A 13887-nucleotide genomic window follows, 5' to 3' on the forward strand; every position below is an offset into this window, starting at 1 on the left:
AAACAAAGTATTATTGTCCCTTTCTCTCTGGACACCAATTCCAAGCCTCACATTACAAGAAGTATTTTATCTTAGCCTCACATTACAATTCCAACCCTTCTGATTGCTTTCAATATATTTCGCCGTTTTATCCAAAAAAAAATAAATTTATCTTAGCCCACTAGCATGTACACTTTTTAACGTTTATTCCATATGTTATATCAATCATAATGTCCATCTCTGAAATCTCATCACCTTCTTCTCCAGTAAAAGCTTGTTCATTGCCTGAACCTGCAGGTGCTGCTTCTTCTCTGAGAATTCAGTTAGTATCTAAGTCAGTATCAGAGAAATTGCTGTACAAATTCTCAGATGTTTCAGAATTTAACTTTGATTATACACAAAGTGGCTTGTGGTCTCCTCCTATTCAGATAAATGCGTTCATGAGCTCACCAGGAAGAATTCTTACTCAACATGAAATGCTTGCAAAGCTAAGAAGTGCCTTGGCAGCTCAAGAACGTCGTAGAAGACGATATCGACTATCTTTGAATGTAATGTCGTATTAATTCTGGCTACCCTTTTAATTTTAACTAAAAGGGTTGTGAATTTTTGTTTGAAAATGAGATTTTGTGGTAGATATGTTAAGTGATCAGCATTTTGTGCTCTTTTGCAGGCATGTTTATGTTCTCCGAAGAGAGATTGAAGCTAAAGCTTGAGTTGAATGGCAACCTTAGCCTTTTTGGATTAACATAACTTGAATTGTTTCATAGCTAGATCCTAGAAACGTCTTCTTCTTTTCTTATTCTCTTCTTCATTCTCAACTTAGCAGGCATTAAATGTACATGTAGATTTTCAGGAAACAAATACTGCTGTCTACAGCTTCTTTAGTTCTATATTTATTTTTTTATTTTTTTGACTGCTATTATCTTTCTTTATGTAATTCTATTCAATTCTTTGCAACCATATAGTATTTACATCTTGTTTTGGTGATAAAATAATTGGATAGTAGATTATTTGAGATTATATTTTGAAAAAAATATTGTAGCGCTAATACTTTTTGGATGTGATATATGTAAGATAAAAAAATTGTTAGAAAATATGTTGATGATACAAGCAAGTGAATTTTAGCAAATAATTCATTATCCAAACAAATAGTATTGAAGGAGGAGAGGATTAAGATTTAGCATTAGTGATGCTGGCATTACTACAAGCAAATGCAGCTTTTGTAGGTTCCATGGTGCATGGACACAGACAGCTTTGTTTCGTGGTGTGTTTGGATTCATAATATCAGTATCACACCGATACTTTCATTGCTGTTGTTTGAGTTCACATTTGATGATGCACAGTATGATAAAAAAAAATACTAGTAGTAGATACTTTTTTTTTTTTTGGTGTAAGACAAGAAACTAGTAGTAAACAACTATTCTTGTGCATTTAAAATTTTTTCCTATTAATTTGCTTACCAATTGTCTGTATAAAACACAACTTTTCTAGCAAGAACTGACATGGGAGAAATATTTAATGGAACTAATTCTTGTTTCTTTGTAGATGTATAGTTTCTTTATTTTTGAGGTGTGTTGAAGCATGATTAACTAACTTCACAGTTAATCTACAACCATTTATAGAAACTTTACATTGGATTAACATGATTTCAATAAGTTGCTAAAAATGGTTTTCAAACTTATTTAACATTTTGCTCAACAAAATAGGCAACCGGTCTTAGGATGCCTACGTCCCTTGTTTGCTCAATTTATTTTGGTCAACCAATATAAATAGGGACAAAGGCAAACTATCCCTCACGTGACTTGCTATCAACTTGTTCAACCAAATCCAAGATATACTCACTCTGTTACCAGTCCACCTTCTGCCTCCAAAATACCCCTTATCTCTTGTAATTAATTTTTTTGTCTAATAGTTACCATAATATGCAAGAGGAATCAGCTGAGCATGACTCCACTTTCAAACTCTCTGGAGATTTTATCTCTTCTTTTTTTTTTCCTTCCCCAGTATTTCAATGCTAATGTGTGAGGTCATGTTCAGTCTGCCCAATGGAAATCCAATAGTACTACTAGAATCTACACAAATTTCTAGGCATCTAATTGGAATACAATGCGTGTTCACATGCAGGAAGCAAGCAAGCAAGAGAAGAGAATAACAGCCTAACTAGTAGTCTGCAAGGCAGTGAATACTTTTTTGGCCTCGCCAGAGTACTCTCCTTAATCCAGAAAATTTCAACCAAGTTTGAAAAACAAGGTTAAAACCCTCATCTGGTATAAATGCCAAAGATGCTGTGCGCTCAAAAGTCCAAGTTTACCAGCACCTTTTCTGGCTCTTAAATTTCAAGATTGCAGCAGAAGGAGCAGAAGAAGACATCACAGTTTTATCGTGTCTCTCCCTAATCCTTTGTAGCCTTAATAACACTGAACATATCACCATCAATGTACTATTAGTTTGTCCGCTTATACATGCAGTGAGACCACGGCTGAGTTTTCTTGCTGCAATCCAGTCTGCATCTCGTCATTGTCATTGCAGCAATCGTTGAGGATACAATCAATCATTCAATATTAATGTAGTCCCTATTTTTAAATTCCAATATTCAAGAACATGGTTTACTTCTTTGTTGATTTTTTTTCCCCTTTGTTTGCTGTCCAATGGCAGCTGTAGATCATGCAGCTTTTGGGATACAAGATTCTTCCATGGTTGCAATAAACAGTCTTTATATGCGTTTGAATTTAAGAAAGAAATGTTGATGACTGGGGCAATAAACAGAACAACTTGATGATTTTTTTTTTGTATGGATTTGGTGGCGATAAACAGTCTCTGTTCTCAATCAGAACAAGTTCCGAAATTGTTTTGCTAGTTACATGATATCATTTATTGAGGGCCTACAGAAGTTATTACTGATGCAATGGGAGGCTTAAAGTCGTACAGACAATAAAGCACAGTGATTTGCCTGCATCTATTAATGCCATCAGCTGATACCAGTAATTTACTGGCATTCTTCTGTTCATACACCAGCTGATTGGGGCACCGGTCAGAAATGCATGCAGAGAAACAAACAGACACTACCGGAGTCCAACACGATCCAAACGCCCCGCGGGGGGGAACCCCAAACCCCCAAAACACTCAAGACAGACAGATTGGGAGAGTTTCCTGCAGTTTTGCCTGATTCCTACGAGTCAATTACCAAGTTTGGAACCGTTCTGATTCACGATAATGGTTTTTTAAATGCTCCAGTATGATCACGTCTCAAGCCAAAATAAATAAATAAATGAACTTGAATCAAGAATGTGAAAATGGGGTAATTGGGATTAGGAGATACGATGGAAAGTGGGAAGGCTGATGAAAGAGGCTAAGATACGATGGGTAGAAATCCTAGCACAAATGCTCTCACAAATAATTTAATATTAAGCCCAAATATAGGTATGTATACGTACAAAGTTACACGAGGACATACATTAAGTTAAGACTCATGAAAGCTACTGAGAATACTTGTATTTCGTATAGGTTACCGTCCCTTTCTTAACAAACAAAATTGTCCATCTCGTTTTCTACAGAAATATACATGAGTACATACATTTCTTCGACTCCTAGAGCCTACTGAGAATACTTCTATTTCGTACATACAGCCCACTGACTTCCACTGAATACACAACTAAAGGAACATATAGTATCACCTTCAAGGGAAATATGGAAATGTCCAAAATGCAAAGTTTGTAATGAAGTGATGACCACCTAATCTTTAATACATCTATTATTACATGAAATGCAGTCCAGCATGCCATGCTTGAGGTTCATACCGCAGCAGGAGATTTCTCTAAGCTCTCTTTTCCTGTAATGCCATCTTTCAGACTCTTGAAGTACTGATTATAGTCTTTCTCAGGGGGAGGATTAGCAGGATCCACTGTATATGGCTCACTAAAGGGAATGACGCTTTTAACCTGCCGACAGGGAGAAGAAGCAGCCATAGTACTTTAATAGCTCAAGTTTTCAGTTCCTTAAGAGTACCACTTGTTAACTAGCCACTAGATAAACTTTTGGTAAAGAACATGCAGATAGAGTGGACAATGATGCACTAGCCAGTATGCATAAGCACGGGTTTGTGTTCCCTCCAGTATTAGAGCCTGGCAGGACGAGATTATTTGAAGCTGAGACACTTTCTAAACTTAGCTGAGCTCAAAAACTCTCTACATCTTTCGTGAGTTTTCACCAAACATAAATTTGACTAAATCATTTTTCATAGATACAACATGTTAAAAATTATAGTTGCACAGTACATATTTCCAGTAGGCTAAATCATATATGACATGGCTCCTTGCTGCTACCCAAGGGCTACAATTGTTCAATCTTGGCCATGGATCTTACATTGTTGATGAGCACACACACTTACAAAGACACACAAAACACCACCATGTAAAAATGAAGTCTTTATTCATGGACAAAAACACAAGGTCCAAGCTTTGTATAAAATCAAGGTTTTATTTACAGACAAAAACATAAGGTCCAACCTTTAACCTTGACTTACAATCCCCTAGCAGGAAGAAAGAGGGCAAAACAATATAGCAGTTCCCACTTTTTTTTTTTTTTTTTTCCTTTTTTTTCCAAGTCACAGAGCACAGACAAGACGAATGATACTATCTTCTCCAGAAGTTCAGTTGTCCAACTTGAGCAGTTTCCCAAGACTAATTTCCACAATTTTAGTGCAGCTAAAGAAGGAATAAAATAGACAATGCAACTATTAAAGCCAACTGTAAATGGAAGCACTACCTCAAACGTCTTGTCACATGCATATGGGCTCTCCAGAGCAGCAATACATATTCGGGCAATCTCTTCCCTAGATATTTTTCCCTGAATCCAGTGGACGTCAAAGTTTCTTGGTTATCTCCAGTGGTCAGATGAATGAAATTGCCAACTTTAGAAAAGCATTTGTTCAATTATTGAACAACAGGAAAGCATGATAAACTTTTAATTGTTCGAATAATACCGTGATATTGTCCCCTTGATCAAATATGAGATCAGCTCCGGCAGGCTCCTCAGTTAATGCACAAGGCCTAACAATTGTATGAGGTATCCCACTTTCCCGTATTAAATCCTCTCCCTGCCAAAAAAATTGTTGTATTAGCACCAGTGCAAAGTGTTTTTTTTTAAGTGAACAATGCAACTCTAAAGAAAATAACTGTTGACAAAACTATTTTGTTGTATTTGTATGTTTAATTTATTCGTTTCCCAACATGATCATTTTTGAACGTGTTGATACAGTCTATCACCTTTTTACAAGAATGAACAATAAGATCCATATGCAAAAGCCAGCTGGAACAAGCTATACTTGTTTTTTCCCTGACTTATTGTGAAAAAGATTGTTGATTATCCTGATAAGCATCAAAGGTTATCTGAGAAGAATTAATTGACTGGAATAAATGAAGAGGTGTTCATTTAAGTATGCACATAATGGAGAATGCAGTAGATTGACATTTTAATGTGACGCATTAGCTTGTGAACAAGGTCAAACGCGTAACAATTGGTTTAACGTTTATGTTACCACCTCTTAGAATAACAATGCATTCCACTGAACGAACGAACTGATAATTGAATCTGGTACCATAATTTACAATTGAGAAACATATAGAAAAAGTAGTCTGAGAACCTTCAACTTGAATGTCAGAATAAATCCCAATTCCTTGTTTAAACGCACAGCAGGAGGTTGCTTGCTTAAATCGAGTCCAGGTCTTTCAGGCCTCGTAACCCCAGCAGAACTCACATGGACAAACCTGTATAATGTAGATTAACCAAATTTCGATCAGCACATATCAACTGCTCAAAGCATAACATCCATGCGAGCAATAAATTTTCTTCATAATATGAGACAACTAAAAATGCAATGAACCTTGGAGTAACTGGTTCCTTCATAAATGTTTTTATGCTTGATACTGGAAGTTGAAATGGACCTTCTTTGAATGTGGGGTTTAATTTACCATCATACTCGAACTTACTGAACATGAGCTGCAAAGTCAATTTTTGTCAGCCATAGGGTTAAAAACAAACATGCACCAACAACACTGATACTAATAATTGTAATAGCATGCCTGCAATGATGCAATTTGGCGGGCATCAAAAGGTGGAGCATCTGACACTGTACGTGCTCGAAATACAGGCCTCAGAGAAGAGAAAGGTAATTGAATCTGAATTACCAATACATAAATTCAGGGTGAGCAGCAGTGTATAATAAGCTGTAGTGAACTTTTAAACATTGACACTAACCGATTGCCATTGCCCCTCTATTGTATCAAAGCTCAATGTGTAACCCACAGTGTCCCAATCATGGCTAGTGCGAACAATTAATTTATAACAGCGTCCATCACCTTTTAGTCGTAGCTCTAGACCATCATATGCAGAAAGATCTTCTGGAACTGGAAAGTTCTGCCAACAAGTACCCATCAGTATGTTCCAAATAAATGAAATAACTTCTCCCTTTTAGTGCATAAATCTGTTAAAACTTTAATTTGAGTATCTTGATTTGATTGGAATTAACTTCTAAGAGTGATTGGCAATGAAGATAACATCAGAAGGCATGTTCCAACAACAAACAGAAAGATTTGTTGCTGACGTAATCAATGTCTCATGTTTCAAGCATCTTAAGGTATGCCACAGGATTTTAAGCCAATCTAAAACTAGGACACAGCAGTCATGAAGGTCTCGCTTCTTGATCCTTAAGAAGCAATGAGGAATTAGATATCCCAGTGCTTCTTGAAGTTAGATTTGTTGAACAGAATGGTTTTGATTTGGTATTGTTTTAGTCCAAAAGCTGACGATATCTTGCTTCAGAAGCTGATACGCACTGCATCATGATAATCTCCCCATTAACAGTAGCTGTTGGTGATGGCTAGCTGCACCAGCAATGCAAAGTCTTGCGTTTCTTTTCAGAATCCACGGTACACTCCCATTGAATCTCTCTGGACACACAGTCAATCACTCGGTGCCAAAAGCCAGCACCAACTACTTGACCTCCAGGTCAATGCCTGTGTAAGGCCCAATCTTGTGTATTTTCACTTGAATGATACCATAATTAATTGTTGACTTTTCACTTCAATGATCTCTAAAAGTGAAACTCTCAGTTTCAAAAAATGGTTAAAGGCATATGATCTAAACGTAAAAAATTCAAGGGACCGCTCATGATTTCTGTGATTACTTTCTCATAGCATCTTTTCCATTTTTGGTTGCTTCAAACTTCACCTTGGACAGTTTTGGCAAGTAGGGGTGGTATAAGCATTTGAAAGAATTGCTATAATTGTTGGGTCCGTTTGGATTGTGTGTTTTTGGGAGTTTGTCTAAAACTTTACTGTAGCTTACTGTAGAATTTTTACAAAAACTTTCATGTATTTTGTGTGTTGGGGAATGGTTGAAGAACTTTCCTTTTTTCCTTATTTTATTTTATTTTCTTTCTTCCTCTCTTCTTCTTCCCCGTCTACCCTGCCCTGCCAACCCCTCCTTCCTCCTCACCATCTCCCGCCGCCACCCCCTCCCTCCCCCTCCTTTTTGTCTTTTTCTTCGGGGAGAGGAGAGGAGGAGGAGGGAGGGAGGAAGGAAGGAGAAGGGGAAATAGGAAGGAAGAGAGGGAGGGAGAAGGGGGGAAGAAAAACAGGTAGGCAGAGGGCAAGGTGGAAGCAGTGGCAGCGGTTGGCTGAGGTGGGTGAAGTGGAAATGGTTAGGGAGGGTGGTGGTAGAATACAAAAATAGGTGTGTATTTTTGGGTATTTTGGGGTGTGTTTTTATAAAAATTAGGGTGTGTTAGTTTATTTCCCTCCTGTTAGTAAGTTAAAAAGCTGAGTTGTCCTGTGGGAGTTATAACTTCCATTTCTTCCAGCATATCCACATTATTGATTTCTTCTATGTTGTAATGAAACTTGATATTGCTGGATTGGGTTAACTCAAAGTAGCTTAACCAACAGAAGACAGCTTCATTAGCAACAACTAAGCACTCACACTGAATTTTAAAAGCTTAAGCTCTCATGTCAGAGGATCAGCTAAAAAGTACATCCTGTAAATATCACAGCTATCCATGGCAGGTTATCCAGACTTTCTCACCTACTTTGCAACAGTTTATCATGTCATTTACCTAATCCTTTTCTACTAAAAAGAAAAATAAAAGACTTATCTTTTCATAGCTCATACATAATCATTTCTTAATCCAATTGTTCATGTAAGAAAACCGAGGAGTCCAAGAAAATGTTCCAATCTATGAAGTGGAAACTAAGCTAGTGGTCTTGAAACCGTACTGATCAACTAAGCACTCAACAAGCTAGTGTGAAACATAAACAGGTCACCTAGAGACAATGCACAATGTAACTTGATATCTTTCTTACCTTCAACACATTAATTCCATTTTTACATATCCAGAGAAATAAGCATAAATGCCTGAACTATTCAAGAAAACCTAATTGGAAAACCTTACATTGAAGTGATTAGTTCATGATAAGGCAAATACAAAACCTAGGAACCAAAGGTTGTTTTTGGTATATAAGCCTCAGTTCGTTTAACATATCAATCCAACACTTAATCCAGTTGTGCAAATTTTTCCTCAGATCTATGTTAACCTTCTCAAGGAGCAACACGAAAAGGAAAAAGAAAATCATGAAGACATTTTGACATGGAATGAGAAATTTGAAGTAATACTCTTCTACTATATCCTCTGTATAATGCTAAGTCAAAAATTGAAGTATTCATAAGCTTAGATTTCAATGAGCACAGGAAGTAATGCAGTTAGAGCTTCATACAAAGAAAGATTCACAATTTACTTATTCAGGAACAAAAGTGAGATCCCTTTCCTAACAAAAATGGGGGTAAGCACGGAGAAGGAAAGTGAACATCTATGATTTAAAGGGACATAGCACATCAGTATCTTAAACAAATTTTTGAAAGTACTTGAAGAGGAATAAAATGTCAGGATGCACCTTTGTCCTGATACTTGTAAAACCTCCATTGTTTGCAGTGGAAACAACTCCTGTCAAATATAAGAAGTAAATGTCATGAAATTAGAGACTGTTGAAGGGTTTGATGTAAATGCTATATTTTGTTTTTCGCCCATGAGTAAAACAAACCTCTGAAAACTCCAGTTGGTCCACCTTTTTCACCACCAGTTGGATCTATTACAAATGAGCTTTCACTCACTCCTCCCATCACAACATCATCCAAAGCGCCCCAAGCGAGTTCTCTAGTTAAATTTTCTACAAAAGAAGAAAATGAAACAGTATAAATCATTTGTGAAATTCATGAAAAAGATTAATCAAGAAAAGTGGAGAGGATGGTGGTAGTTAAAATTGCTTGTATGCTCATTGCAATACATGCTATAAGACCACTAAGCTATGAAAAGCAGGTCAGAATAAGTGGCACTATGCTCCAAATGCCAATATGGTTTTAGCTGGCTATTTGAATAGTGCACATGATATATTCACCTTTGCCATGGCAAAGAATGCAACGAAAAGTTTTAAGTCATATATTTTTTTAAAAAAAATGATTTCATTGATGTGGGAGCATTGACAACTAAAAAACTGAACTTCTTATACAGCTGCAACTTTTACTTCAGGACGTATTAGTCCATGATTAATTTTCTCCTTGATATGAGAGGAAAAGATTCCTCACTAAATTATTAAAGGGGAGAATGTTTTCAGACAATCAAGTGGAGATGTGACCGGTGCAGCAGCCTCAATTCACAGAGACATACCTTCAAACCCAAAAACTAGCTTTCCACGATGAATTCCTACACTTTCTTTTACAGCATTGATCAAATTCTTCATCCCAATATACTCCACCATTTCAGGTGATGCACCTTTAATCTGCTTTCACCAATAAAAGTGTCACATGGTATATGGCATGCTTACAGCTAAAAAACTCCATGACTAGTTCCAGATTATGTTCCACTAAAAGAGTACACATTATGCTTGAAAGAGATTTTTCCAGGATATGGGTTCACAACCTCGGGTTCAAAAAACTTGATTCCCTGCAGAAAATTAATTGAGTTGCACGGAGTCAAATAATGGGGTATGATGGAAATATAAACACAGATCATGGGTTTAGAATACCTGACTGTACTTGGCCCTGTCAGGAGTATCCCCTTCCTTTGGGCCCACAATAACTGAAACAGCATTTATAACCTTTCTAACTCCTTTAAAATATTCACGAACCAAAGTGCTGGCCTTCGTGATATCTCCAACTATCTGAAAATTGGCTAAAAACCAATTGGAATCTTGGAATAAAAAACCATACACGTTTGCTGTAGTGATGCATTAACTTCTCCTAAGAGGCATGAAATGTGAGAAAGCTAGAAAGCAACTCAATGAGTTCTTTGTTGTAAACAATGCATTCTAAAATTGCATTTAAGCAAACTTTTTAATTGCGAGTCCTAAAAATGGCCTTCAGAAAAAGCTTTTCTTAATGGAGAAAAAGGCAAACAGATGGTAATGTTGGAATTTGGACATGCAAAGGGCAGGATAATGACAGGCAGTAAGTCAGTAACATTCATTACATAATAAATTATTCATACTAAGACTTGCATGATTTAAAGTCCAGACCAGCTTCACCTTTAAACCAAATATCACAAAGTAGAAGCCAACGAGGATGCTAATAATTTCCCAGTGAGACCTTTAGCAGTAATACTACACATGAAAATTTTCTGAAAAATTATAAGGTGGACTCGTCTCCAAGCTTTTGTCTTTCATGAAAAGTCTCCATCTAGAACAATATTATCTTTGTCTTTAAACACATAAAGTGGAAGTGAAGGTCTTCCTAGGTACAAAGGAGCAAGGAGTTTGGTGACACGCTTTCATGTCAATTGATGTACCAAGGACTGTTATCTACCATTTTATTTATTAGATCATACATGCCAAAAGACATCTCAAACTTATTGGATTCGTAAACTATATAACAAAAGAAACCAAGAAACATGAAAACAAGAGAAGACTTTCTTATGAACTTGTTACGCAGAAATGGCAGCTAACTCACCATGTCAACATCTGGACCTAACATTCTTCTTGCTTTATCTTCATTTCTGACCTGGAAGAATCCTTTTATCATGACCAAATAGTACAAAATAAAAAGACAAAATAAAGAAAAAAAATATAATATACACCTAAAACTAAGATTTAAATGATTTCAATAAAGATATTCCTTAAGTTTCACAATTTCTTTTATTAAGTTTTGACAGCATTAGCATGTCCGAAGGAGACATAACATACTTGCAAGTATACAATATAAGTACAAGGAAAAATACCAGCACTTTAACGGTATATCCTTTACTACGCAAAATGTCATATACTCTTCTCCCAACACCACCTGTTGCTCCAGCCACAAGGATTACACCTGAAGGGTCCATTCTGTTTTCTGTTTTGCTAGGTGATGGATTGGACAGTTTCTCAATCAGAAATTCAAAGAACTTCATAGACATATGAGCCTTGTTAGATGAACACTGAAAGCTGAAGAGTAGAACTATATGAGATAAAGCACAACTCAATAACAACCTTTGCAGGAGAAGGAGGCCCGTTAAAGAAGTAGAATGTCTTTAGAAATCGGCCAAAGTCCCAGCCTTGCCTTCCAGCTTCTGAGGAAATTTGACCCCTGTATGTTCTTAAAGAGGGTAATTCTGAGTTTCTTTGGTAAATGAAAGGCCGAAATTGGTCACTGAGTCGACCAAATTGTCGACAAGATCCAGGAGACGGCAGCACTCTTGGATGCAGATTTTTCAGAGAAAAGTTTCTATTAACTGCAGAGACACTCTGCAATATTTAGGGCATCGTGTTACCAACATAGAAAGTTACAATGAAACTGAATTTAATGCTAAAGCAAACAATGGATGGTCAAATGTAGAGTAATCATTTCTGAAGTATACCAGTAAATAAGGGTGTCTCAGAGGATGTCAAATCACGCATTATGTCACTATGAGATTGAAATAGCCACCATCGTAAAGTCTTCACATAGTCAAAGAAATCAAATTCACATATGCATTTTTTATAAGCTCATATACGGAGAAGGATGAGCAACAAAGGGAGAACATCATTCAATGAGAATCAATCATTTAGAAGGAAAAGAGACTAAAATCAGGCCCTAGACTACTGAGCAGTATATGATTTTCTGACAGGCATTAATATACACATAATCAATTCCAAACTGAAGATTGAAAGAAAAGAAAAAAAAAAAGAAATGTTTGTTGAATTGTAATACACTCATGCTAATTACAACCTAGACAAATGCATAGGGTGTGGTAAAAAATGGACCGTACACAATAAACAAACATCAGCACGAATATGTCCCTAAAATTAAAGTTGCATCCACGGTTTAATATTAATTGGAAAACTTAAAGTGAAACTGCAGCCATTGTAAAATAATTTAGTCAGACACCTTTTGGCTATTGATTTTGATATTCAAAATCAACGGCCACGTTGTTCTCCAACAACCGATTCAGAGTTCTCGCTGGCCTTCAACATTGTACCCCTATTTAACAGTACAACCACCTATTATAGTCTACATGTCTAGTTTCGATCCATCATGTATTTCATATCCATAAGGTTGCAATACCAACTCAAAACAACAACTGGGAACCTAAAATTTGCCATCCCAAATAGGGTAAGGGAAAAAAACACACACATACCCACATACACAAAGACCAAAAAAAAAAAAAAAAATTGAACACAATCCTACACTCATAATCAGGTTGTCTGCAGGCGTGCATGTGTCTAAAAGTGTTTGCTAAAACTCAGCATGACAATCCCATTCTTTAAAGAGACTAATAATTATCTAATCAATTAACAGAACCAATCTGCAGCACTACTTTAAAGATCCTAAATCCTAGTGGGCAATAAATAAATTTAAAAAATAAAACTCAATCAGAAGAGTTTAAATTTCATAATCACAAAGATATTTTGACAATATCCACAAAAACGACTTTAAGAAATGAACTAAATTATTACACCATCCAGTACTTGCCATAAAGCAAGAAAATTTACAGACAAGAAAAATGATGGGCTTATCAAGAATTTGCATACCTGGAAGTTGAGAATTGGTGTTGTGGAAGATGATGGCCTAGCTTGAGTATAGCAGCAGTAACAGTCCATAATCTCACACCGCAGGGGAGGGATGGTTTTCACTAGAAAGAGATAGCAGTAATGAATTTTGAGATTGGCAGTGATTGATTGGTAGTTATAAATCTTACTAAGTACTACTACGATACAAGTCTAGAGTTGTCCCAGTGAATATGCACCACAAGTACATGTAGGCACCATAGAAAAAACTACTAAATATTAAATGGAAACTTTGAAGAGAAAATACGGCTCTATATACGTATATATACATACATACATACATATATATTTGACAGGGTATAAATTGTAATATCATTATATGTATGAGTTGCTAGTTAATTATGATATTTGACTTATAATTTGAATAGAAACTGCTTAATTTTGCTTTTATATTGTTCTAATTTATGTAAAGTTTAATTGGTGAGAAAACGGACAAAAGCAAAAAATCGTATAGAGGAAGGAGTTCTCTAACATGAATGATACATCTCAACATTTTGACGATAACTTGAACTACAAAAATCGGATTGAGATGATTTTTGATTTATTTTGAAACTAAGAGAATGATTTACAATTCTTATGAAGACATTAGACCTAATTCTCGAATTTCAATAACTAAAAGTCCAAAATACTGAATTATATTTTTGCTATGATATTCTTTCAACCAATTCTCCATATTTTGAATATATCTCAACGTCTAGATCTTCAAATGAAATGATTCATGCGGCATTGGATAGTTAATTCAAAGGAATATAACTTTTTATGTTATGTGAAAAATCTGATTCAACCTCCTTCATAGAGTTATCGGTATCCAAATAGGATTTGTGGACAGATCCGCACGCAGATC

General features: G+C 36.0%; 2 protein-coding genes across 2 annotated transcripts; one reads left to right on the top strand and one right to left on the bottom strand.

Moving 5' to 3' along the window:
* LOC113763208 lies at positions 1-898 on the top strand. Its single transcript, XM_027306952.1, has 2 exons — positions 1-527; positions 650-898. The coding sequence occupies exons 1-2, from the start codon at positions 210-212 to the stop codon at positions 677-679; spliced, it is 348 nt and encodes a 115-aa protein (XP_027162753.1). The 5' UTR covers positions 1-209; the 3' UTR covers positions 680-898.
* Positions 899-3436: 2538 nt separating this feature from the next.
* Positions 3437-13162, bottom strand: LOC113760899. The gene is made up of 16 exons (XM_027303650.1): positions 13008-13162; positions 11487-11741; positions 11240-11401; positions 10972-11022; positions 10053-10187; positions 9947-9970; positions 9695-9806; positions 9072-9197; positions 8925-8974; positions 6235-6393; positions 6060-6155; positions 5861-5976; positions 5621-5744; positions 4961-5074; positions 4744-4824; positions 3437-3917 (listed from the first exon to the last, which is right to left on the bottom strand). The coding sequence occupies exons 1-16, from the start codon at positions 13074-13076 to the stop codon at positions 3771-3773; spliced, it is 1821 nt and encodes a 606-aa protein (XP_027159451.1). The 5' UTR covers positions 13077-13162; the 3' UTR covers positions 3437-3770.
* Between the last annotated feature and the right edge of the window lie 725 nt (positions 13163-13887).

The sequence above is a fragment of the Coffea eugenioides genome, chromosome 2 (assembly GCF_003713205.1).
Source record: "Coffea eugenioides isolate CCC68of chromosome 2, Ceug_1.0, whole genome shotgun sequence".
NCBI lineage: Eukaryota > Viridiplantae > Streptophyta > Magnoliopsida > Gentianales > Rubiaceae > Coffea > Coffea eugenioides.